General features: G+C 44.3%; 1 protein-coding gene across 5 annotated transcripts in view; it reads left to right on the top strand.

Annotated features, from left to right (window-relative positions):
* Nucleotides 1-25,567, top strand: part of LOC124123002 (tuberin-like) — a 253,029-nt gene that overhangs the window by 207,525 nt on the left and 19,937 nt on the right. For 3 of the 5 annotated variants that reach the window (XM_048402652.1, XM_048402651.1, XM_048402654.1), the window contains 2 exons: nt 1,777-1,855; nt 21,792-21,824. In XM_048402652.1, the coding sequence (XP_048258609.1) occupies nt 1,777-1,855; nt 21,792-21,824 (112 nt within the window). Of the gene's footprint in view, nt 1-1,776; nt 1,856-2,167; nt 2,279-21,791; nt 21,825-25,567 lie in introns of all 5 variants that reach the window. The other 2 variants (XR_007222962.1, XM_048402653.1) reach the window with 2 other exon arrangements.

The raw sequence follows: 25,567 nt of genomic DNA, 5'->3' as shown, positions 1-25,567 counted from the left end.
AAATAATGTCTTGAATATGTTAACAATTAGATAGTTTATAGTGTATCTTAATTGGACAAGACACGCACCTGTTTGGCATCAATTTACGTAATGAAATACACAAAAGAATATTTCAAAACAACCAAAATTATATCCAATATTGGACATATATTTGTTCAGTACGCAGGATTTTACTAGGGGACTTTCGTTGATTCAGGGATCGTATGAACATAATGACATATGACATGTCATTAATCAGAAACATTCTGACAATCTATATACTTTTATTTGTCGTTATAATTTTCATTGAAACAAACGGAAATAGTCAGAAATTCCGATAAATACCGTTGTCGTTGTGCATGATTTTGCGCCAGTCATGGCATCACACAGGACGGTAACTTTGACAATTTCTGTTCAAAATATCAAATCATTACAATGTATCTATTTTAAATTCCCTAATTCTTCCTACGATTCTCTTCCCATGCATATTCTGAAAATGTTGAGCCAATATTTTGAACGAATAGACGAACGGATAGCTCAAAATAGGAGAAAATGCTACACTGTAACATCTGTATTTTGCTTTGTTTACATTTCAAACAAGTGCAGTTTTTCAGGCACAGCATTCGTTTTCACACCTAACTTATTTTGGTTGATATCATCCAGCCACTTTGTATTGGTGACAAAGACCATTGGTCATTTGATTCTAAAATGTCTGAGGATTTCAAGGATGTGTGTATCGCAGATAAGTTTGAAATATACGTGATGTTACAGGCGCCTCATTACCGGTGTACCTGAAACGTGATTACACTATCCAATATGGCGGAAAGTTCACTTCGGCGTTCGTGTTTGCGTATTTTCCAAAACATTCTAAACGATTCTAGGGTTATGGGAGACATTTTGGAATGATCATTGGTGAATTCATAAAAGACAGATACCCGTAATCACTAATATGCTATTTTTGAAATTCATTTCTCCGAGTAAAAATCCGAAATTTAGATTTCAAAACATGCTGTAAATAACGCCGTGAGTGGTGATTTAGTAATGTGTAAAACATGGCAACATCAGAGGTCATTTTCAGTACTTTTGCTTGGCCTCAAATGCCAGTAGATGATACCACAGAACAGGGAATTTCCCACCTTATTCAAAACTGTGAAGTGTATTTGTGTGGGTGAGGGTTGTAGAGGAGGGACAAATATGTCCCTGTGGCATCCAGGGGGTTAAGAGGTTTTAGGGGCGGTGGTGTAGCCCAGTGGTTAAACCATTCCCTCGTCACGCCGAAAACCTGTGTTCTATTCCCAACATGGGTACAATTTGTGAATCCCATTTCTGGTGTCTCCTACCATGATATTGCTGGAATAGTGCTGAAAGCGGCGTAAAATCATACTCACTCAGTGCTTCACTTCAGGGGTTTTAAGCTCTCCATGAAATCATAAAGTCAGTGTATGACAAGGGTTTGTTAGGTTGCACCTGTCAGTTGAATATCCACTTTGTCAAGCAGATGCACACTGTTCTTGTTCAAATTTTCCTATTCAAGCAGGCTAGGACATGTATATGTTGAGGTGATCTTTGTAGCAGATGTTTGGTAGACTTTGAAGGTCAAGCTCACAAACCCTGGAAGTGATATCATTCAGCCAGAAGTGTGTAGAACTTACTTATTGATGTAGCTAGAGGAATAGGACTTGAACAGGTTTAATATTGTACTACATGATTCCCACAGGTGTGTTTGATATTGAGTACGTGGTATCCCACATCACTAGCACAACACTCACTTGCTCACCACCTTGTATTGTCTTTCAGGGGCAGTTCAATTATGTAAACATTGTCATCCGTCCACTGGATTATGAGAGCAATGCAGTGACTCTGCAGACTAAGGAAGGTGAGTATATGTTGCTTAAATAAATAACTGATTAATAAACATTTTAATAGTCATCAATTTGCCCTCCCTCCCTGCAGCAAGTCTTGTTTCTATGGTGAATGTATAATGTGGATCTGGAAAGATTCACACCTTCGAAATTATTGCAAGTGGCTAACAGTAGCCTCCACTGTATCGGGAAAGTTTTGCGACATCCTTGTGCTGATGTTGCTGACCAATCAAAGCTACTTTAGCATGTGTTATTGGTGGCGTGATGAAATGATACGTCATTGTCAGTCAGTGTTTTTTAACCTACAGATGCATGTGTTGTTGTAGTTGACAAGGAAGTTTGGAGTAGTGTGTTTGTCTAACTGTAACAGCATAGACTGGCTGGCATATGCCTGGACTACTGAGGGTTAATGTAAGCAACTTGATGAGATGTGGCAGGTTAGTGAAATTTCTTTATTAGACTATTGACACTAAGTGACATTGGGTCAATAATGTTGATATCTCATATAAGAAATAAACAACACGTTGTCACTTGGGGGACATGGGTCACTCGGGGTACATCGGTCACTGGGGGACATGGGTCACTCGGGGGACATGGGTTACTCTGGGGACATGTGTCACTCGGGGGACATGTGTCACTCGGGGGACATGGGTCACTCGGGGGACATGGGTCACTCGGGGGACATGGGTCACTCGGGGTACATGGGTCACTCGGGGTACATGGGTCACTCAGGGGACATGGGTCACTCCGGGGTACATGGGTCACTCGGGGTACATGGGTCACTCGGGGTACATGGGTCACTCGGGGTACATGGGTCACTCAGGGTACATGGGTCACTCTGGGAACATGAGTCACTCTGGGGACATGGGTCGCTCAGGGGACATGGGTCACTCGGGTTACATGGGTCACTCTGGGGACATGGGTCACTCGGGGGTACATGGGTCACTATGGGGACATGGGTCACTCGGGGGACATGGGTTACTCGGGGGAGATGGGTCACTCGTCGTATGTGGGTCACTCGGGGTACATAGGTCACTCTGGGGACATGGGTCACTCGGGGTACATGGGTCACTCTGGGGACATGGGTCACTCGGGGTACATGGGTCACTCTGGGTACATGGGTCACTCGGGGGACATGGGTCACTCCGGGGTACATGGGTCACTCTGGGGACATGAGTCACTCTAGGGACATGGATCACTCGGGGTACATGGGTCACTCGGGGTACATGGTTCACTCGGGGTACATGGGTCACTCGGGGTACATGGGTCACTCAGGGGACATGGGTCACTCGGGGGACATGAGTCACTCTGGGGACATGGGTCACTCTGGGGAAATGAGTCACTCTGGGGTACATGGGTCACTCAGGGTACATGGGTCACTCGGGGGACCTGGGTCACTGGTGGGGATTTGGGTCACTCGGGGGACATGGGTCACTCAGGGGACATGGGTCACTCTGGGGTACATGGGTCACTCAGGGTACATGGGTCACTCGGGGGACATGGGTCACTGGTGGGCATTTGGGTCACACAGGGGACATGGGTCACTCTGGGGTACATGGGTCACTCAGGGTACATGGGTCACTCGGGGGACATGGGTCACTGGTGGGGACATGGGTCACTGGTGGGGACATGGGTCAATCGGGGGACATGGGTTACTTGGGGGACATGGGTCACTCGGGGGACATGGGTCACTCGGGGGACATGGGTCACTGGTGGGGATTTAGGTCACTCGGGGTACATGGGTCACTGGTGGGGACATGGGTCACTCAGGGTACATGAGTCACTCCGGGTACATGGGTCACTCGGGGACATGGGTCACTGGTGGGGATTTGGGTCACTCCGGGTACATGGGTCACTCGGGGGACATGGGTCACTGGTGGGGATTTGTGTCACTCGAAGGATATGAGTCACTCCGGGGACATGGGTCACTGGTGGGGACATGGGTAACTTGGGGGACATGGGTCACTTGGGGGACATGGGTCACTGGTGGGGATTTGGTTCACTCGGGGGACATGGGTCACTGGTGGGGACATGGGTCACTCAGGGTACATGGGTCACTCTGGGGACATGGGTCACTCAGGGTACATGGGTCACTCCGGGTACATGGGTCACTCGGGGACATGGGTCACTGGTGGGGGCATGGGTCACTCCGGGTACATGGGTCACTCGGGGGACATGGGTCACTGGTGGGGATTTCTGTGACTCGGGGGATATGAGTCACTCCGGGGACATGGGTCACTGGTGGGGACATGGGTCACTCGGGGTACATGGGTCACTCTGGGGACATGGGTCACTCAGGGTACATGGGTCACTCTGGGGACATGGGTCACTCAGGGTACATGGGTAACTCCGGGGACATGGGTCACTGGTGGGGACATGGGTTACTTGGGGGACATGGGTCACTCCGGGGACATGGGTCACTGGTGGGGACATGGGTCACTCGGGGTACATGGGTCACTCTGGGGACATGGGTCACTCAGGGTACATGGGTAACTCCGGGGACATGGGTCACTCCGGGGACATGGGTCACTGGTGGGGACATGGGTCACTGGTGGGGACATGGGTCAATCGAGGGACATTGGTCACTCGGGGGACATGGGTTACTTGGGGGACATGGATCACTCGGGGGACATGGGTCACTGGTGGGGATTTAGGTCACTCGGGGGACATGGGTCACTGGTGGGGACATGGGTCACTGATGGGGACATGCGTCACTCGGGGTACATGGGTCACTCTGGGGACATGGGTCACTCAGGGTACATGGGTCACTCCGGGGACATGGGTCACTGGTGGGGATTTGGGTCACTCCGGGTACATGGGTCACTCGGGGGACATGGGTCACTGGTGGGGATTTGTGTCACTCGAGGGATATGAGTCACTCCGGGGACATGGGTCACTGGTGGGGACATGGGTAACTTGGGGGACATGGGTCACTTGGGGGACATGGGTCACTGGTGGGGATTTGGTTCACTCGGGGGACATGGGTCACTGGTGGGGACATGGGTCACTCAGGGGACATGGGTCACTGGTGGGGATTTAGGTCACTCGGGGGACATGGGTCACTGGTGGGGATTTAGGTCACTCGGGGGACATGGGTCACTGGTGGGAACATGGGTCACTGGTGGGGACATGGGTCACTCGGGGTACATGGGTCACTCTGGGGACATGGGTCACTCAGGGTACATGGGTCATCCGGGTACATGGGTCACTCGGGGACATGGGTCACTGGTGGGGACATGGGTCACTCGGGGACATGGGTCACTCAGGGTACATGGGTCACTCCGGGTACATGGGTCACTCGGGGACATGGGTCACTGGTGGGGGCATGGGTCACTCCGGGGACATGGGTCACTCGGGGGACATGGGTCACTGGTGGGGATTTCTGTCACTCGGGGGATATGAGTCACTCCGGGGACATGGGTCACTGGTGGGGACATGGGTTACTTGGGGGACATGGGTCACTCGGGGGACATGGGTCACTGGTGGGGACATGGGTCACTCGGGGGACATGGGTCACTGGTGGGGACATGGGTCACTCAGGGTACATGGGTCACTCAGGGTACATGGGTAACTCCGGGGACATGGGTCACTCCGGGGACATGGGTCACTCGGGGGACATGGGTCACTGGTGGGGATTTGTGTCACTCGGGGGATATGGGTCACTCGGGGGACATGGGTCACTCGGGGGACATGGGTTACTTGGGGGACATGGGATACTTGGGGGACATGGGTCACTGGTGGGGATTTGGGTCACTCGGGGGATATGGGTCACTCGGGGGACATGGGTCACTCAGGGTACATGGGGTTTTATGCGTTCCACCACGAGCAGAAGGGACATGGGTCACATAAAATCGACATGTTTTAATATGACATTGCAAATTAATTAAAACAAATTCAAAACTGATGGAAAGCATGTTCGATTGAACTGAGGTTAAGTGCATGATGGTCATAGACTATTGTCAAGCATAACAATATGGCAGATACACAAGTGCCTCACTACATCCCAAACATTCGTGGAGGACAGTACTTGGTTAACTCCAACTACAGATTTTGTATCAAGTTAAGAAACAGATACAGAATGCACTGGCACTGTTGTCTGAGAACATGCAACTCCACCATAACACTCTGATCAACTATAGAAACCTCTTCTGCCAAGTCAAGACTAGCTCTACCATGTCACCATTCTGCATTTGCAGTATGTGAGGCCCACTAGTGTATGGATGACTCCCTAACAAGCCTTCAAGGACGATCCCAGTGTGGCCCAGCTTGTAATGCTTAAAATATAAAAGAATTGGTGTTCAAGCAATGGCTTTTGAAAATATAGTGTGGTCGGGTGGGCAGTGTTTTTTAAAGTTTATTTTGGTTGTTCAAACTACAGTAGTATGTAACCAAATAAACAGTTGTGAAAAATCAACTAGAAGTATGAAGCAAATCTGTACTTAAGTACACAAGGTAGTCCTGTTAGTACACTATCTGGCTAGAACAGTGTTCATTGTGTGTCAGGACTTACGTTGTAATCCGTTACATTACGTTTATCCAAGACTTCATTCAATATTACGATATGGCTGAAATATTGCCGATGTGACGTTAAAATTTAACTCACTCACTCACTCATTCAATATTGTTTACAATAATTTCAGCAAATTTGTGTATGGACTGATTGGCAAATCACATTAACTCACCATGAACTCGCCCCGAAACGAACATCAGTTAGAGATACAAAGTCTTCAGTCTTCCTATCATTGTCTTTTAGTTTCTTTTCAGTTATGACGTTGACCATACCAGTATTTTTCAAACTCAATCACCAATAGACTGGGGAGTAAATGTGTGAACAGCTGATTGCTTTTTCCGGCTTATTTTACGAGACAAATACACATGTGATCTTAATCCCTGCGTTTGAAACATTATGCAGCATACAGTACACAAATGCAACCGAATTTGTAAATCTAGTGATGAATACACAGTGCCATTTAGAAAGTGGTCAAATGTAATAATTGTTATATTTTGGATAACACTTCCTTTTTGGGGTTGAATCCCATTCAGGATTCGAACCAACAGTGTCACGGGGAGGTACCAAATTGCCAGCACACAAAGTCACAAAGTTTCTCTCTCTTCAAGATCATAGACTTTTTTAAAGTCAGAACAATCTTTTGTTGAAGTCCCTGTTCTTCCACTCTGAGCAGGTGGTACACGCCAAGTGAAGAAAAAGAAATATTGACAACTTGAACATGCTCTTGACCAGTACAAAAGACGATTTCTTGCTTGGGAGAATTGTGCAGTCGAGTACCTTGATGCTGTCTCACATCTAACTGGGTACTAATGTGAAGGAATTTGTATTGTTGTAAATGTGTATAAATGTATACCATGTATATAATAGATTGTATTTTATTTATATTTCATATCCGAGGTTATATTTTATACAGACTGTAGTCAGCAAATCAAAGAAACCAGCAATGTGGAATGACCCCATAAAGCTGTTTAATTATACTAGCCAGTTTAACAAGGTGTGGATGTAAATAAAAGAAATATGACTACTTACTTTTCTTCTGCAAAATTAACTTTCTCAAACATATATTGCGAGTGTGGATGGTAGAGAGGTGTACACAGGGGCTGGTAGAGTGATGTATACACGTGTACACAGGGGCTGGTAAAGTGGTGTATACACGTGTACACAAGGGCTGGTAGAGTGATGTATACAGGGGCTGGTAGAGAGGTGTATACAGGGGCTGGTAGAGTGGTGTATACACGTGTACACGGGCTGGTAGAGTGATGTATACAGGGGCTGGTAGAGTGGTGTATACACGTGTACACGGGCTGGTAGAGCGGTGTATACACGTGTACACAAGGGCTAGTAGAGCGCTGTATACACGTGTACACAGGGGCTGGTAGAGTGGTGTATACAGGGGCTGATAGAGTGATGTACACAGGGCCTGGTAGAGCGATGTATACACGTGTACACAGGGGCTGGTAGAGTGGTGTATACAGGGGCTGGTAGAGAGGTGTACACAAGGGCTGGTAGAGTGGTGTATACATGTGTACACAGGGGCTGGTAGAGTGGTGTATACAAGTGTACACAGAGGCTGGTAGAGTGGTGTATACACGTGTACACGGGCTGGTAGAGCGATGTATACACGTGTACACAGGGGCTGGTAGAGTGGTGTATACACGTGTACACAGGGGCTGGTAGAGTGGTGAATACATGTGTACACAGGCTGGTAGAGGTGTGTATACACGTGTACACAGGGCCTGGTAGAGCGATGTATACATGTGTTCACAAGGGCTGGTAGAGAGGTGTATACAGGGGCTGGTAGAGTGGTGTATACACGTGTACACAGGGGCTGGTAGACCGATGTATACACGTGTACACAGGGGCTGGTCGAGTGGTGTATACACGTGTACACAGGGCCTGGTAGAGTGGTGTATACACGTGTACACAGGGGCTGGTAGAGTGGTGTGTACACAGGGGCTGGTAGAGCGATGTATACACGTGTACACAGGGGCTGGTAGAGTGGTGTATACACTTGTACACAGGGGCTGGTAGAGTGGTGTATACACGTCTACACAGGGCCTGGTAGAGCGATGTATACATGTGTACACAGGGGCTGGTAGAGGGGTGTATACACTTGTACACAGGGGCTGGTAGAGCGATGTATACACGTGTACACAGGGGCTGGTAGAGTGATGTACACAGGGACTGGTAGAGTGATGTACACAGGGATTGGTAGAGTGGTGTGTACAGGGGCTGGTAGACAGGTGTACACAGGGCCTGTTTGAGCGATGTATACAAGTGTACACAGGGGCTGGTAGAGTGGTGTGTACACAGGGGCTGGTAGAGCGATGTATACACGTGTACACAGGGGCTTGTAGGAAGGTGTATACACGTGTACACAGGGGCTGGTAGAGTGGTGTTTACACGTGTACACAGGGGCTGGTAGAGCGCTGTATACACGTGTACACAGGGGCTGGTAGAGCGATGTATACACGTGAACACAGGGGCTGGTAGAGTGATGTACACAGGGACTGGTAGAGTGGTGTGTACAGGGGCTGGTAGACAGGTGTACACAGGGCCTGGTAGAGCGATGTATACAGGTGTACACGGGCTGGTAGACAGGTGTACACAGAGCCTGGTAGAGAGGTGTACACAGGGCCTGGTAGAGAGGTGTACACAGGGCCTGGTAGAGCGATGTAAACACGTGTACACGGGCTGGTAGAGTGATGTACACAGGGGCTGGTAGAGAGGTGTACACAGGGCCTGGTAGAGCGATGTATACAAGTGTACACAGGGGCTGGTAGAGTGGTGTATACACGTGTACACAGGGGCTGGTAGAGTGATGTACACAGGGACTGGTAGAGTGGTGTATACAGGTGTACACGGGCTGGTAGACAGGTGTACACAGGGCCTGGTAGAGAGGTGTACACAGGGCCTGGTAGAGAGGTGTACACAGGGCCTGGTAGAGCGATGTAAACACGTGTACACGGGCTGGTAGAGTGATGTACACAGGGGCTGGTAGAGAGGTGTACACAGGGCCTGGTAGAGCGATGTATACAAGTGTACACAGGGGCTGGTAGAGTGGTGTATACACGTGTACACAGGGGCTGGTAGAGTGGTGTATACACGTGTACACAGGGGCTGGTAGAGCGATGTATACACGTGTACACAGGGGCTGGTAGAGCGATGTATACACGTGTACACAGGGGCCGGTAGAGAGGTGTATACACGTGTACACACGGGCTGGTAGAGTGGTGATGACACGTGTACACAGGGGCTGGTAGAGCGCTGTATACACGTGTACACAGGGGCTGGTAGAGTGGTGTATACACGTGTACACAGGTGCTGGTAGAGCGATGTATACACGTGTACACAGGGGCTGGTAGAGTGATGTACACAGGGGCTGGTAGAGTGGTGTGTACAGGGGCTGGTAGACAGGTGTACACAGGGCCTGGTAGAGCGATGTATACAAGTGTACACAGGGGCTGGTAGAGTTATGTACACAGGGGCTGGTAGAGTGGTGTGTACACGTGTACACAGGGGCTGGTAGAGCGATGTATACACGTGTACACAGGGGCTGGTAGAGCGATGTATACACGTGTACACAGGGGCCGGTAGAGCGCTGTATACACGTGTACACAGGGGCTGGTAGAGTGGTGTATACACGTGTACACAGGTGCTGGTAGAGCGATGTATACACGTGTACACAGGGGCTGGTAGAGTGATGTACACAGGGGCTGGTAGAGTGGTGTGTACAGGGGCTGGTAGACAGGTGTACACAGGGCCTGTTTGAGCGATGTATACAAGTGTACACAGGGGCTGGTAGAGTGGTGTGTACACAGGGGCTGGTAGAGCGATGTATACACGTGTACACAGGGGCTTGTAGGAAGGTGTATACACGTGTACACAGGGGCTGGTAGAGTGGTGTTTACACGTGTACACAGGGGCTGGTAGAGCGCTGTATACACGTGTACACAGGGGCTGGTAGAGCGATGTATACACGTGAACACAGGGGCTGGTAGAGTGATGTACACAGGGACTGGTAGAGTGGTGTGTACAGGGGCTGGTAGACAGGTGTACACAGGGCCTGGTAGAGCGATGTATACAGGTGTACACGGGCTGGTAGACAGGTGTACACAGAGCCTGGTAGAGAGGTGTACACAGGGCCTGGTAGAGAGGTGTACACAGGGCCTGGTAGAGCGATGTAAACACGTGTACACGGGCTGGTAGAGTGATGTACACAGGGGCTGGTAGAGAGGTGTACACAGGGCCTGGTAGAGCGATGTATACAAGTGTACACAGGGGCTGGTAGAGTGGTGTATACACGTGTACACAGGGGCTGGTAGAGTGATGTACACAGGGACTGGTAGAGTGGTGTATACAGGTGTACACGGGCTGGTAGACAGGTGTACACAGGGCCTGGTAGAGAGGTGTACACAGGGCCTGGTAGAGAGGTGTACACAGGGCCTGGTAGAGCGATGTAAACACGTGTACACGGGCTGGTAGAGTGATGTACACAGGGGCTGGTAGAGAGGTGTACACAGGGCCTGGTAGAGCGATGTATACAAGTGTACACAGGGGCTGGTAGAGTGGTGTATACACGTGTACACAGGGGCTGGTAGAGTGGTGTATACACGTGTACACAGGGGCTGGTAGAGCGATGTATACACGTGTACACAGGGGCTGGTAGAGCGATGTATACACGTGTACACAGGGGCCGGTAGAGAGGTGTATACACGTGTACACACGGGCTGGTAGAGTGGTGATGACACGTGTACACAGGGGCTGGTAGAGCGCTGTATACACGTGTACACAGGGGCTGGTAGAGTGGTGTATACACGTGTACACAGGTGCTGGTAGAGCGATGTATACACGTGTACACAGGGGCTGGTAGAGTGATGTACACAGGGGCTGGTAGAGTGGTGTGTACAGGGGCTGGTAGACAGGTGTACACAGGGCCTGGTAGAGCGATGTATACAAGTGTACACAGGGGCTGGTAGAGTTATGTACACAGGGGCTGGTAGAGTGGTGTGTACAGGGGCTGGTAGACAGGTGTATACAAGTGTACACAGGGGCTGGTAGAGTGATGTACACAGGAGCTGGTAGAGAGGTGTACACAGGGCCTGGTAGAGCGATGTATACACTTGTACACAGGGGCTGGTAGAGAGGTGTACACAGGGGCTGGTAGAGTGGTGTATACACGTGTACACAGGGGCTGGTAGAGTGATGTATACAGGGGCTGGTAGAGTGGTGTATACACGTGTACACAGGGGCTGGTAGAGTGGTGTATACACGTGTACACAGGGGCTAGTAGAGCGATGTATACACGTGTACACAGGGGCTGGTAGAGTGGCGTATACAGGGGCTGATAGAGTGATGTACACAGGGCCTGGTAGAGCGATGTATACACGTGTACACAGGGGCTGGTAGATTGGTGTATACAGGGGCTGGTAGAGAGGTGTACACAGGGGCTGGTAGAGTGGTGTATACATGTGTACACAGGGGCTGGTAGAGTGGTGTATACACGTGTACACAGGGCCTGGTAGAGTGGTGTATACACGTGTACACGGGCTGGTAGAGTGGTGTATACACGTTTACACGGGCTGGTAGAGCGTTGTATACATGTGTACACAGGGGCTAGTAGAGTGGTGTATACACGTGTACACAGGGGCTGGTAGAGTGGTGTATACATGTGTACACAGGGGCTGGTAGAGTGGTGAATACACATGTACACAGGGGCTGGTAGAGGTGTGTATACACGTGTACACAGGGCCTGGTAGAGCGATGTATACATGTGTTCACAGGGGCTGGTAGAGAGGTGTATACAGGGGCTGGTAGAGAGGTGTATACAGGGGCTGGTAGAGTGGTGTATACACGTGTATACAAGGGCTGGTAGAGTGGTGTATACATGTGTACACAGGGCCTGGTAGAGAGGTGTATACAGGGACTGGTAGAGTGGTGTATACATGTGTACACAGGGCCTGGTAGAGAGGTGTACACAGCGCCTGGTAGAGAGGTGTATACAGGGACTGGTAGAGCGATGTATACACGTGTACACAGGGGCCGGTAGAGAGGTGTATACACGTGTACACACGGGCTGGTAGAGTGGTGATGACACGTGTACACAGGGGCTGGTAGAGCGCTGTATACACGTGTACACAGGGGCTGGTAGAGTGGTGTATACACGTGTACACAGGGGCTGGTAGAGCGATGTATACACGTGTACACAGGGGCTGGTAGAGTGATGTACACAGGGACTGGTAGAGTGGTGTGTACAGGGGCTGGTAGAGTGATGTACACAGGGACTGGTAGAGTGGTGTGTACAAGTGTACACAGGGGCTGGTAGAGTGATGTACACAGGGGCTGGTAGAGTGATGTACACAGGGACTGGTAGAGTGATGTACACAGGGACTGGTAGAGTGATGTGTACAGGGACTGGTAGAGTGATGTACACAGGGACTGGTAGAGTGATGTATACAGGGGCTGGTAGACAGGTGTATACAAGTGTACACAGGGGCTGGTAGAGCGATGTATACAAGTGTACACAGGGGCTGGTAGAGTGATGTACACAGGGCCTGGTAGAGTGTTGTACACAGGGACTGGTAGAGTGATGTACACAGGGACTGGTAGAGTGATGTATACAGGGGCTGGTAGAGTGATGTATACAGGGGCTGGTAGAGTGATGTGTACAGGGACTGGTAGAGTGATGTATACAGGGGCTGGTAGAGTGATGTATACAGGGACTGGTAGAGTGATGTGTACAGGGGCTGGTAGAGTGATGTATACAGGGACTGGTAGAGTGATGTACACAGGGACTGGTAGAGTGATGTACACAGGGACTGGTAGAGTGATGTACACAGGGACTGGTAGAGTGATGTATACAGGGGCTGGTAGAGTGATGTATACAGGGGCTGGTAGAGTGATGTGTACAGGGGCTGGTAGAGTGATGTATACAGGGACTGGTAGAGTGATGTACACAGGGGCTGGTAGAGTTATGTACACAGGGGCTGGTAGAGTGGTGTGTACAGGGGCTGGTAGACAGGTGTATACAAGTGTACACAGGGGCTGGTAGAGTGATGTACACAGGAGCTGGTAGAGAGGTGTACACAGGGGCTGGTAGAGTGGTGTATACACGTGTAGACGGGCTGGTAGAGTGGTGTATGCACGTGTACACAGGGGCTGGTAGAGTGATGTATACACGTGTACACACGGGCTGGTAGAGTGATGTATATATGTGCTCACAGGGGCTGGTAGAGTGGTGTATACACGTGTACACGGGCTGGTAGAGTGGTGTATACACGTGTACACAGGGGTTGGTAGAGCGATGTATACATGTGTACACCTCTCTACCAGCCCCTGTGTACACGTGTATACATCACTCTACCAGCCCCTGTGTACACGTGTATACATCGCTCTACCAGGCCCTGTGTACACCTCTCTACCAGCCCCTGTGTACACGTGTATACACCACTCTACCAGCCTCGGTGTACACGTGTATACATCGCTCTACCAGGCCCAGTGTGCACCAATCTATCAGCCCCTGTGTTCACACAATTTCTCCCGTGACAGGCAAGCCACTTGTTAGCATTCATGTTATGTTTTTTGTTAACTATTAAAAGCTGATGGGAGTAACGTTTTGAGAATTAGTAATGTGATTTGATATTTGTTGATGACTTTGGATTACTCGGCCCATAACTTTATTTGCATCAACTCGCCGTGACCATCATTCTCAATGTGCAACACTAAATAGGCCCACCTTTTTAGTGTATGTAAATACGTTATTCGTATATTTGTCCACTAGAAACAAATGTTATAAACCCAGTCAAGAGGAAATTAAATATTGTCTTAAATATTGTGAAATATTGTTAACGAAAAGCAAGGGCCCAAGGAACTGTCAGCAGGATTGATCAGGCAAGATTTTAAAATACCAACTCAGGCAACTGATCAGCTCATTACTGCTAGGTAAATCTTCTTAAGTCCATCAATGGATTGTAATATTTTTGAATGAATTTTCCTCTTTAAAACTAATTTTACAGTGAATAATTTAATATGTAAAATGATGATTATTTTGTGTCATCTTTTTTTTCTTTTCTTTTTTTCCTGAACATGGTGAGCACATGTGTTTTTATTATATAAAAAAAAAATTATTCAGTGGACAATTTTTCCTTTGAACATAATATTTCACATCATGACACCAAAAATGTTACTAAATGAGTTATCTAATTTCCCCATATTTGTGAATGACAAGAAACAATGTGAATTTGACAAGCACAATACTTTATTGTGTGTGAAACATAAATACATAGGATATATGTAAACAATAAATTATCATTTCAATAGTTCTACAAATATTTGCATTTTAATACCCTTGTAATGTTACATTGTTATTTTACTGCAACAGTTACATCCAAACTTTATTCTTTTGTTATTTTATTATTTTATTAGACTTACTGATAATAGGTAATTTAAAATTAACATTCTCTCCTTTTTATCTTCATGAAAACAAGACTCATAATAAATATGTATTTTAGTGACCTGTTCACATATGATTTTTTTGTAAAAAATATTAAAATTAAAATTAGACATTGCTAATGTAAAGAAATGAGGTTCATGCTTAAATGTTATAAGAGGACCTCTTGTTGGTCATTTCTTCATCACCCATAAATCTGAGTTTTTCTTTACTTACCATGTTCTGAAAATTTACACATTAGAATAATTTAAGGTCTCTGATTAAAGTAACAACACAGCTTCCACTCCCAGGCAGCCAATTAGGCAGTGAAAAAAACAAAACACTGTAAACCTTGTAATGGGAGAATAATAAATAAAAATACATTTCTTATTTTGTCATATGTCAAGTTTATCATCCCAATTTTAATCATTAAAATTAAGCTAGCTGTGCATATTGGGGCTCTTTATCTGCTATGATAATATAACAATTGCATTATTAAAGAAGAGTTTTTTTCCTCAGAAAACATGGTAAATAATAAATCTTTGGTTTAAAGAATATACTTGAGACAAACATAATTCTACATGTCTTAATGCTCTGTATTGTCTGTTAATTCTGAAAATAATTAATTTTGAGATTATTTCATGCCATCTAAAATACAAAATATATTTTAAGATGCATAAATGTACATCATTGTTGAAAAAAAAAGAATATTGTTTTTGAAAAAAATACCTAATAAGGTTGAATGGTGCCCACCATCTTTATCTTCATCATTTTGGCTGCTCCCTATTTGAAATCAAAATAGTTCAGAAAATATATAAATACATATATTACTTTTTTGAGTTTACATAGATTTAGGTATGACTTAATTCAAGTTTAAACGTGTTGTTTTTTCATAATGAGTTTCTTAATTGTCCTGAGATAGTATGTTTAAATAATGGAAGACTTCATGTTTAAAAAACACCAAATAATTATAGGCCAAAATACATTAATTATATTGATCTGGATAAACTCCACCTGTTGAAAGGGGAAACACCTGCTGCTGTGGTTGCAAAACATCCTGGTCGTGAGATGTACGGTCCGTCCGGCAAAGATTGATCGTTTTCTGCATAAACATTGAGTATTGCTTTAGATCAAAATTATTTGAGTGTTTATTTTCTTAAAATATGAAATTTAAAGCCATGTTTATACGCATCCATTTACCACTGGGGTATTTTTACCCTTATGGGTATATTTGGGCTTATAAACGCATTTACCCCTGGGGGCATTAATACCCCGAGTGTTAAATTTGTTTACCCCACAGGTAAATTTACCCCTAGGGGGTTATTATGTGCATATAAACGCATTCCGACATTTGCCCCACCAGATTCACTGTCTTGCAACACCCCTATATATTTACAATGGTCCAGTTCACTGGGAATTTCCTGAAAATGTATAAATAGATATTATGCAATACAGTAGAACACGGATATAACGAACCCGGATATAGCGAACAAACGGATACAACAAACTGTTAAAAAATCCCCGATTTATCTCCTATATAATATCATATAAAATTTACGTATATAACGAACTCTGTACAGCGAACTGATATCTGATTACCGACAAGCCCATCTATCACTAATTAGTGACGTGTATAGCGAACTGAGAAATCTCACTCAGTGTCAAGTGTCACTGACAATTGGCTGTACGCAATCAGTGGCGAATCAACACAATGGCAGCAAATCAATACAATCAGCGGTGATGGATCAACCTTGTTAAATTGGCATTGTGTTAATCTTACCTGTACATGTAATCTTGTCTGTAAAACAGACATTAAACATATACATTTTACGAGATTGTGTCCAAGTCTCAGTTCACTTGCATTATGATGTCATGGTGGGCAATAGTAAGAGGAAAGCTATCAGTTTAGACACGAAATTGAGAATTATTAATGCTGTTGATGCTGGCATAAAAACCAAGAAAGACCAAAGCTGACCATCTTGCAGTGAAATTAGGCCATGAAATTTCACGTGTAACACTGCAATTACGTGTATTGTGTTTTGTCTTATCCAGGATGGCGAACGTTTCCGAGCGAAAACGTGTATAACGAACAACGGATATATTGAACTGATTTCTCTGGTCCCTTGTAATTCGTTATATCCGTGTTCTACTGTACTTAAGAGGAGTTTTAGAAGTCAAAACCAACAACATTCTCCTGCTAAATTGAAAAATGCCACCGAAAGCTAAACGTGCTCGAGGTAATGCATGGTCTGAAGAGGAGACCAAGTGTATGCCAGACATTTGGGTGGAATTACATATACAGGCCCAGCTTGAGGGTGCAAGTGCTACCGATACAGTCGTTTACGCGAAGGTGACCACAGCCATGAAGGACAGGGGTTTTGTCAAAACAGCAAGCCAGTGCAAAGAACGGATGAAAACACTGAAGAGGAGTTACAGGACGTGCAGAGACAAACTGAAAACCAGTGGACAATCACGGACTCTGTGTAAATACTACAAGGAACTGAATGGGATTCTTGAAAACAGGCCATCAACTTCGCCAACCAAGGTCGTATAGAGTATGGTATCTGAGCAGGATTTGTCTGATTTTGAAAACGACAATGATTCTATCCATGATGCTGTTGCGAGTGATGAAGTTGAGGTCCTGCCAAGTGGTAGTGCCATCAAGGATTCCAATGTGATTGCAGATGGTGAAGTTAGTGATACCGATACTGCAAGTCAGACAGAAGCAACTGTTGGTAAAGGCAAATATGCTTCATCTGGGAAAACAAAGCTAAAGGGAAAGGAGAGAAAAAGTCGTCTTGAGCTCACACTAAATACTGTGATGGACAAATTCACCAAATCAAACAAAATGATTGAAAGCAACCATATCGATCTTGAAAAGGCTCGACTGGAATATGAAATAAAGAAACTTGATGATGAGGCCTCTAAACGTGATTTTGAACTTTAAAAAATGGACATGGAAGAGAAACTAAAATCAGCCGACCAGACCACCAGCTCCGAATGTTTCAAATGATCCTGGACAACTGCCCTCAGTTTCCCCACCCAGGACCAAATGCATTTGACACCCCATACTCAGGTGCATCTACACAGCAAAGTTGCCAACCTTACAACTCACACAGTCAACATGGTATCCAGACAACTCCAAGAAGAAACATAGACGACTCAATTGAGGATAAGAACTTGTCTCCCCATCGCCATTATCACACTATGAGCAGTGATGGACGTACCTACTTGAACATGTAAACTGTACATGACTACTGCATAGCCTGTTGGCCCCCAAATCCTGTTCATTATTTTTTCATTATTTGTGTTAGAAGACTCTTCGTTTTGTTACTTATCATGATCATTTGGTATTGAAACACAAGTTGTCTGTGGAAATTGTGCCCTTTTACTATTTATTTAGAAGTGTGTTTGTAATCATTTTAAGCAGTGTTATGTTGATACAAATAGTATTTTGTCACAATGCGATGCATGTACACATGTATGTAACATGTAAACATGAGAGTATTTCTATATCATCAAAGCTAACGTCACACTCATGCATAACTGTTATACTATGATTGTCATATTGCAAGACGTAGCAGATAGTATTGGTTTCTGATGTTTGTTTCCCATCGTATGTTTAAAACAGATGGTGTATTTGCGAAGATAAGATTTCTTAATTTGAAAACGTGTAATTTCAGATTAAATTTTAAACTAATTGTCCATGTGTTGTCTATGCTCTCCTTCAAATGCGATCCCAATAATGGGAACATGTGTAGCATCAATTGCTCCTGCGCAGTTTGGAAAGTTCCATTTGTTTCTATACCCATCAACAACCTCCCGCAAGGCTTCACCACGTGGAAATCTGACCAGTTCATTGAACATTCTGTGATATATGGCTTTGCAGACGTCATGGACACAGATACACACTGTTGACCTGGCAATTCCAAACAAGTTACCGATTGTTCGGTACTCCACTGTTGCGGCCAAGAAGTACACAGCTACTGCAACGCGATGTTCAGTGGTCAAGGCTTCTCTAACTTTTGATGAACGGCGCAAATCTGGCTCCAATTGTAGGCAGATCGCTTGAGACATCCTGAAATTTTCAAGCCATTGAACTTCATCAAATGTTTTTAAAACAATATCGTACCACCAACTTCTGCTTCTTTCTTTCATCCAGGTTAATCTTTCTCGTAGAAAAGACAAGCTTATTGCAAGAGCAAATGCCTGCATAAAACGTTGCCTTCTCCTTTTCCGAGCACTACATCCAAACCTTTCCATTGTCTTGACTCAAATGAGTTAAATTGATTCATATTATCAGGGAGTCTATATGATATGAGAATTATCTACCCACAAGTATACAAGTGCATATAAACACAATCACATTTTACCCTTTGCCCACGTGGGTATATTTACCCTGGGGGGTAATATACCCATGGGGGCAAAGAGTGTGCATATAAACAGGGCTTTAGTCTCGATTATTTTAATATAACTATGAAATGTTTTTGATCGATCAGCTCTAGATCAACACTTCGTTATAACATGACATTTCTTATGTGGTTGATGGTTATTTTTTTTAAACAATACCGAAAACAATATGGTTTGTTTCGCTATTTCACCAGTATTTTTACATGAAGTAATTAACTGTTTCATTAGCTTTGTTATTAGCCTTGAAAAAAACCAGTAAAGAATGTACCAGAGTGGCTCACCTGGCCCATTAATATGGATGCAGTATCTCGCTTCGGTTACCGTCTTCACATTTTGCAACTGAATCTGGTACATTGGGAAGCCGAAATTCTCTGATATATCTCCACATATCCCAGCCATTCTTCCCCAACAAATTTTCTCTCGGTCACCAACTTTCGGAGATGGAAACATCGTCACTACGGTAATGTTTTGCCAGCTGGGGATTTCTTGTACTAGACGACCTCGGGTATCCCCAATCCGAAAATAGTGCCGTCAATTATTTTTAGCCAGCCAATCAAAACGCGATAACACAAGTCTCCACTCTCAGCCAGCCAATCAGATTGGGTGAAAAAAAATAAACCACTGTGAATAAACCACTGCTGGCGATTGAAGATCAAGCCCTGTTATGGGAGAAACGTGTATACACCACTCTATCACTCTTTGGTAAACTAGACTTGAAGTTGAGTATATTCTGTGTGCAAAATATCTGCAAGCCCTGAAATTAATTGAGTTCTCATTTTAGAACGAATAAGTAACAGGTTTACACTCACCACCACGTACATTACATACACCTTGTTTATATAAAGACAGGACAGCAGAAAAAAATGAATACATGTTAGCTATTGATTAAAAGATATAGAATATGATGTACATCAGGATTTTCCGAATGAACCATGTTTTGGCAATGGTAAGCACATTTTACATAACAAGAATAACTATCACAAGAAAAGAAAAATTTCGGATAAAAATCCATTTTGTTTAGAAATGTGAGGATAGCGTTTAACACCATTTTGTGTACCCTAGTCTTTCCGTGTTGACATCTGATTGATTGACTTCACTCGATAGATCTACCTCGCTTTGCTTGCAGCTGTCAAGACTATTTTGTCTAACCATGGGCTCATATTGATATGGACAGGTATGTGTAAGGTCACTGAGCCTAAAATTCAACATTTTTATTGGTGTCGTTGTCTGGTGAAGCCATGGCAAACACTAGTCATCTACCCAACACTACACCGAAACAGTGATCGTCTGCATTGTAAGCTCTCCACGGGTCATGTGATGACAACTCTGTTAATTAAATATTGGTAGTTCCTGGAATACGAGTAGGTTTTTAATGTTATTTGGCTACTACTAATGACTTTAGATATATTTTTTTCTTCAAGATATTTGTTTTATACATGATTTAATCCCACATTTAGTCTGATCATGTCCTTTAGAGTTCATTCGGAATCCTAATCCAATTTTAGGCCAAAGAGTGAGTGAGTGAGTTGGGTTTAACACCGCTTTTAACAGTATTCCAGTTATATCGCGGCGTGTCAGCTTAATGTGGGAGGAAAGCCCGAAGTGATGCAGGTCTCAGACGTTTACCACTTCGGTGAAACCCACGAACACGGGTATGGTGCTGACAAACCTAGAAACATAATCAGGTCGAACCGGGATTCGAACCCACAATCATAGGTTTCTGGCATGCCCAAGGGACGCAACTCTGCACAGCGAATCGTGGCATCTTAGACGACTGGGCCACCCTTGCCCCCTTAGGCCAAAAAAGCCAATTGTGAATGATTGTGGTCACAAAGAGTATGTTGAATATGTGACATTGTGCCACTGTGGTTTGATCTTTTAATTTACAGTAAATATGTTTATGCTGGGATGGTTTTGTGTTGACCCTACAACGCAGGAGTACAATATATGTTAGTCAGACTTTTTCCAATATGGAGCAATGAAGCTGAGTTAATTCCTTCAATATATGGCATAATAAACCAGATACAATGTGAATTGTTGTGTGATGTCACAGCACCTACCAATTAAATGTCCCTGCACATTGGAAACTGAGGGAAACATATAAATGGACATGTTTTTATCTTTTATCTGTTTCCTTACAGGTGAACGTTTTATCCATGTGTTGTTAAAATAGTTAAAAAGTTAACTACTAGTACCCCGGTAATTCTTGTTATATGCAGAACTGTGAACACAAGGATTGTTTGCCCTCAATGCTTCTATAGTTAAGTGGGAAGTTGGTGTGGTTGGTAGCATGTCAGCCTTGGGTAATAAATGCCCACTAACCACCTTCTTTTTTATTTGGACAGTTAGAGAAAATAACAAAGATTTTAAAAATACCTGTCCTAGAAAAAGATAAACCCCAGCAGGCATCCTTGTGATGATAATTTCTAATGATTTTATGTTTGATGTTGCCAACATTCTTGAAAATTCAGGTGATCCCCACAGAGCTTTGTGGCTGTTTCTGTCTTGTTTAAAGTGGAAGGTATTCAGAGATTATCCTTGTAAATATAATGATTATCTGTATTTTGCTCCCTGTCAACATAGGCACACTTCTCTGTTTTAGAGCCATATGAGTTCAAGGGGCAAATATCTACAGGTAACCTTGTCTATCCATCAGTCTGCTGAATATGCTTCAATCTACCTGCTTCTGCTCTTTGTTGCAACATGTAATTAGTGCTAGAGATGTTTTTGGTTTATCAGAACTGCATGATACAATACCCCTACACACTGTTGTCAAACAGCTATGATATTTCACTGTTATTTTGGGCGGATGCAACCAACAATATACAAATGGAAGAATTAACATTGATGATGGTGAATTAAAAAACAATCTGTAATGAGGACCACAAATTATATCTGACTTTAATAATCTTTTATGTGCACAAACACTATCACACTACAACAATATCCTACTTCTGTTACATCACTGCTGTAAATCCACCTGTATTTTGGCGGTCATCGCACTTTAACATCTTCACACTTTCAACTATCTATAATCAGTTGTGCAGTACATAGTATCCTGCTGCCTAATGCTCTTGTGCAAGCATGAGGTGGAAAAACCTCACTTCTTTCCTGTCTGTGCTTCAGTGTCCTGTTTGTGCTGGAGTCATAATAGAATAAAGAAGTTGTCATCTGTAAAATATCTTGTTTGTCCAGTGAGTGACTTAATCAAGAGCATCAATCCACGCAATTGGGATAAGATGACATGTATCATCCAACTCAGTGAGCCTGACATCCCACTCCCGTTAGTCGCCTCTTACAACAAGCATAGTCACCTTTTACGATAAACATGGGTTACTGAAGACCTATTTCGTCCCCGATCCTCACGGGTTAAAATATCTTGTCTTTGCTGTTACTTATCAACACCTGAAATTGTCAATCAAACAGTGCTGGAGTTTTGTTCTCAGTTTTTGTCTGGAACACTTTGCTAATGAGAGTAACTCTATATCTTATGGAAGTGTATCAGTGCCACATTCTAAAAACAAATATCATCTACGTAGATAATAATTTCATCTACGTAGATGATACTTGAATCTATGTAGATGATATAATCTACTTTGAAGAAAGTATCTTCTACATTCAAATTATCGACACAGTTATCGACTTTGGTAACTATGTTTTCTCGAGTAATCAACAATAGTTCTGGGTCAGTTATGTATTACCTCTGGCTTGATTAATGACCAATGTGTTTGACTTTCAACCTTGACATGTCCTTATTGAGGTACTATCCAACCATTAAACAAAGCAACTCTCCATTTATAGGAAACTAGCACAAGGCACAGTGGAGACTGGTCATGTGATATTTGATCGATTTCAATATTTTCTGATTTGCCTTCCATTTATGAAGGACTGTTAAAGGATTCACATTAGTTGAAACCATCAATACTTGTTGAGGTTAACATTCACAAACCAAAACATGTCTGGCAGACCCCAAGAAGGATGACACACACCACCCCTTCTTATAATCGTAATTAAGACAAAATGTTCTCAAAACTGCAAAATCATCTTAGTTTTCAAATTGTTCCAAATTCGTTAATAATGAAATTAACTCTTTTGAAATTGAACCATTATGCTGACATCATGCTATTGTTGTTGATTCTTAGCCAGGAACTCACTGGCCATTCTTAACATGCATTTTGTGCAAGTAAAACTGTGGCAACTGTAGGTCATTATGCAAAATTTTAGCAAACTTTTATATATACCATAACATGGTTTAAGTCAGAGAAATCACTTGCTTCTGTTTATTGTTATGATTTCTCCATTGTGAATTATAGGTAAATTAAAGAGGTGAACGTAAATAAGGGGAGAGGATCACAAAGAACTAAATCCAACTTATTAAACTAATACACATCAACTAATACACATAGATTTAATTATCATCCACATTGATGAATGTATCATCTACATATTTCATTTTTAGAATGTGGCTTCTATAATATCTTCATTTTACAGATGTTACTAGATGTTACTATATTATTTAGTAGTAGTTTCAGGGATCCGCTCACGTAAGTAGTTAGAGTGACATATCGTGAGACAGAATGGTGTTTCCTTTACCTTCGTCGCCAGCTATCTGCGCCACCCTCTCCATCAATTTGTTTGCCAGGAAAAAGCAGACACCTAAAAGAAAACCTTTGAGGTTTTTTCATCGATATCTACAGCCAGTCTTGCTTGACAACAGTATGAGGATCTAGGTTTGTCAGCACCATACCCGTGCTCATGGGTTTCACTGAAGTGGTAAACATCTGAGACCTGCATCACTTCGGGCTTTCCTCCCACATTAAGCTGACACGCCGTTCTATATAACTGGAATACTGCTAAAAGCGGCGTTAAACCCAACTCACTCACTCACTCACTCACTCACTCACTCACTCACTCCCACATCTTCCCGAGGCAAGAGAGTTAACTGACTTTAAAAGTCCAGTTTCCACCCTTGCCGAACTAGGCTGGAATTACTGGGTGTGATCGTAGCGCCACCAGTGGCTATTACCAGTTATGTCCCTTCTAAGCCTCCCCTATGGACCATTCAGATTCCACCTCTCGTAACACTTGCGTTTGCTTCACACAAAATGGTGGCGCCCAGTCAGGACGATCTGATCGATAATCAAGATATATATTGTGATAAAACGGGTCTTACATCGCGAAATGCATCAAATCACGTGAACACCTTGATTAAAAACATGAGAAGATTTGGAAAATACCTGCTGACAACGAGTTGGTGGTGCACATGCTTTGCAAATCCTGCAATCGACTGAAATCTGCACAACAGTTTACGAACCGGATTTCAATTTCGGTGCTTGATTTTGATTGGACTATGCATAGACTCGTTAGTCCAGACAAAACGTAACTCCATAATACCAGCCTAGTTCGGCAAGGCTGGAAAATAGTCAGTTAACTCTCTTGCCTCGGGAAGATGTATTCCCAGGAAATTCAACATCTTGGCAGACAGTTTTTCATGGAGGAACAGGGTTGTGGCGACAGAAGCAAATCGAGTCTGTATCCACCCAGACGCTCTCCCTCAATGTATTTGAGCAATTAATGAAGGAGCAGCAAGACGACATGCAGGCTCTGAATGAGAGACATCTGACCACTGTTGTCCAGAGGATTGCATGTGTGAGGCCGGCACCCATTCTCCTTCAAGGTCTTTTGTCACCAATGGACAACTACTTGAGAAGATTTATCACCTTATGCTGGACATGCAACCTAAGATCAGGCCACACCTTAGTTGCTTGAGTATGCTTGTTGTCACAACCCATCGACTTCGGCACATTCAATAGACATACCGTGGAGATTGGGCCTTAGTGAAGATGCAGGATGATTTCTTGTCCACCCAAGTCTGGATGTTTGGACAGTTGTTATGATCTCAGATTCAACATCTTATCTCACAAGTTCGGAATAGAGCAGTGTCTAAGAGGTCTGTCCTGTCTAAACACTGAAACAATAGACCGCGGTAGACATTTTGAGCTGAAACATAGAGTAGGAGGCAGGACCAGAGCTAGGGGAAGAGGTAATCGCCAAATCTGACTGTCCAGAAACCACACATTGGTACACATATAGAATCTCACCATCATGTCTTTTGATATCAAATATATCAACACAAGTTCTTCGGAATTTTGTGTGAGGAGAAAGTATCTTGACGTGAGTAACAAATTTACTGCCTTTGTTCCACTCATCACACGAGCATATAACCAGACAGGGACATCATTGTGAAACAGCAACCACTCGCTCCTGTAAACACAGCGGCAAATGACAGTTTGGATGACTTTGTCTTGTAATGGTAAGAACTTACAGATTTGTATTGATTTTTGTATACATACTATACCGTACATATTATTATGGGTA

The sequence above is a fragment of the Haliotis rufescens genome, unplaced genomic scaffold, assembly GCF_023055435.1.
Source record: "Haliotis rufescens isolate VD_foot unplaced genomic scaffold, xgHalRufe1.0.p SCAF_28, whole genome shotgun sequence".
Classification (NCBI taxonomy): Eukaryota; Metazoa; Mollusca; class Gastropoda; order Lepetellida; family Haliotidae; genus Haliotis; species Haliotis rufescens.
Note: the sequence above shows the minus strand (reverse complement) of the source record. Positions and strands in the feature narration are given on the sequence as shown.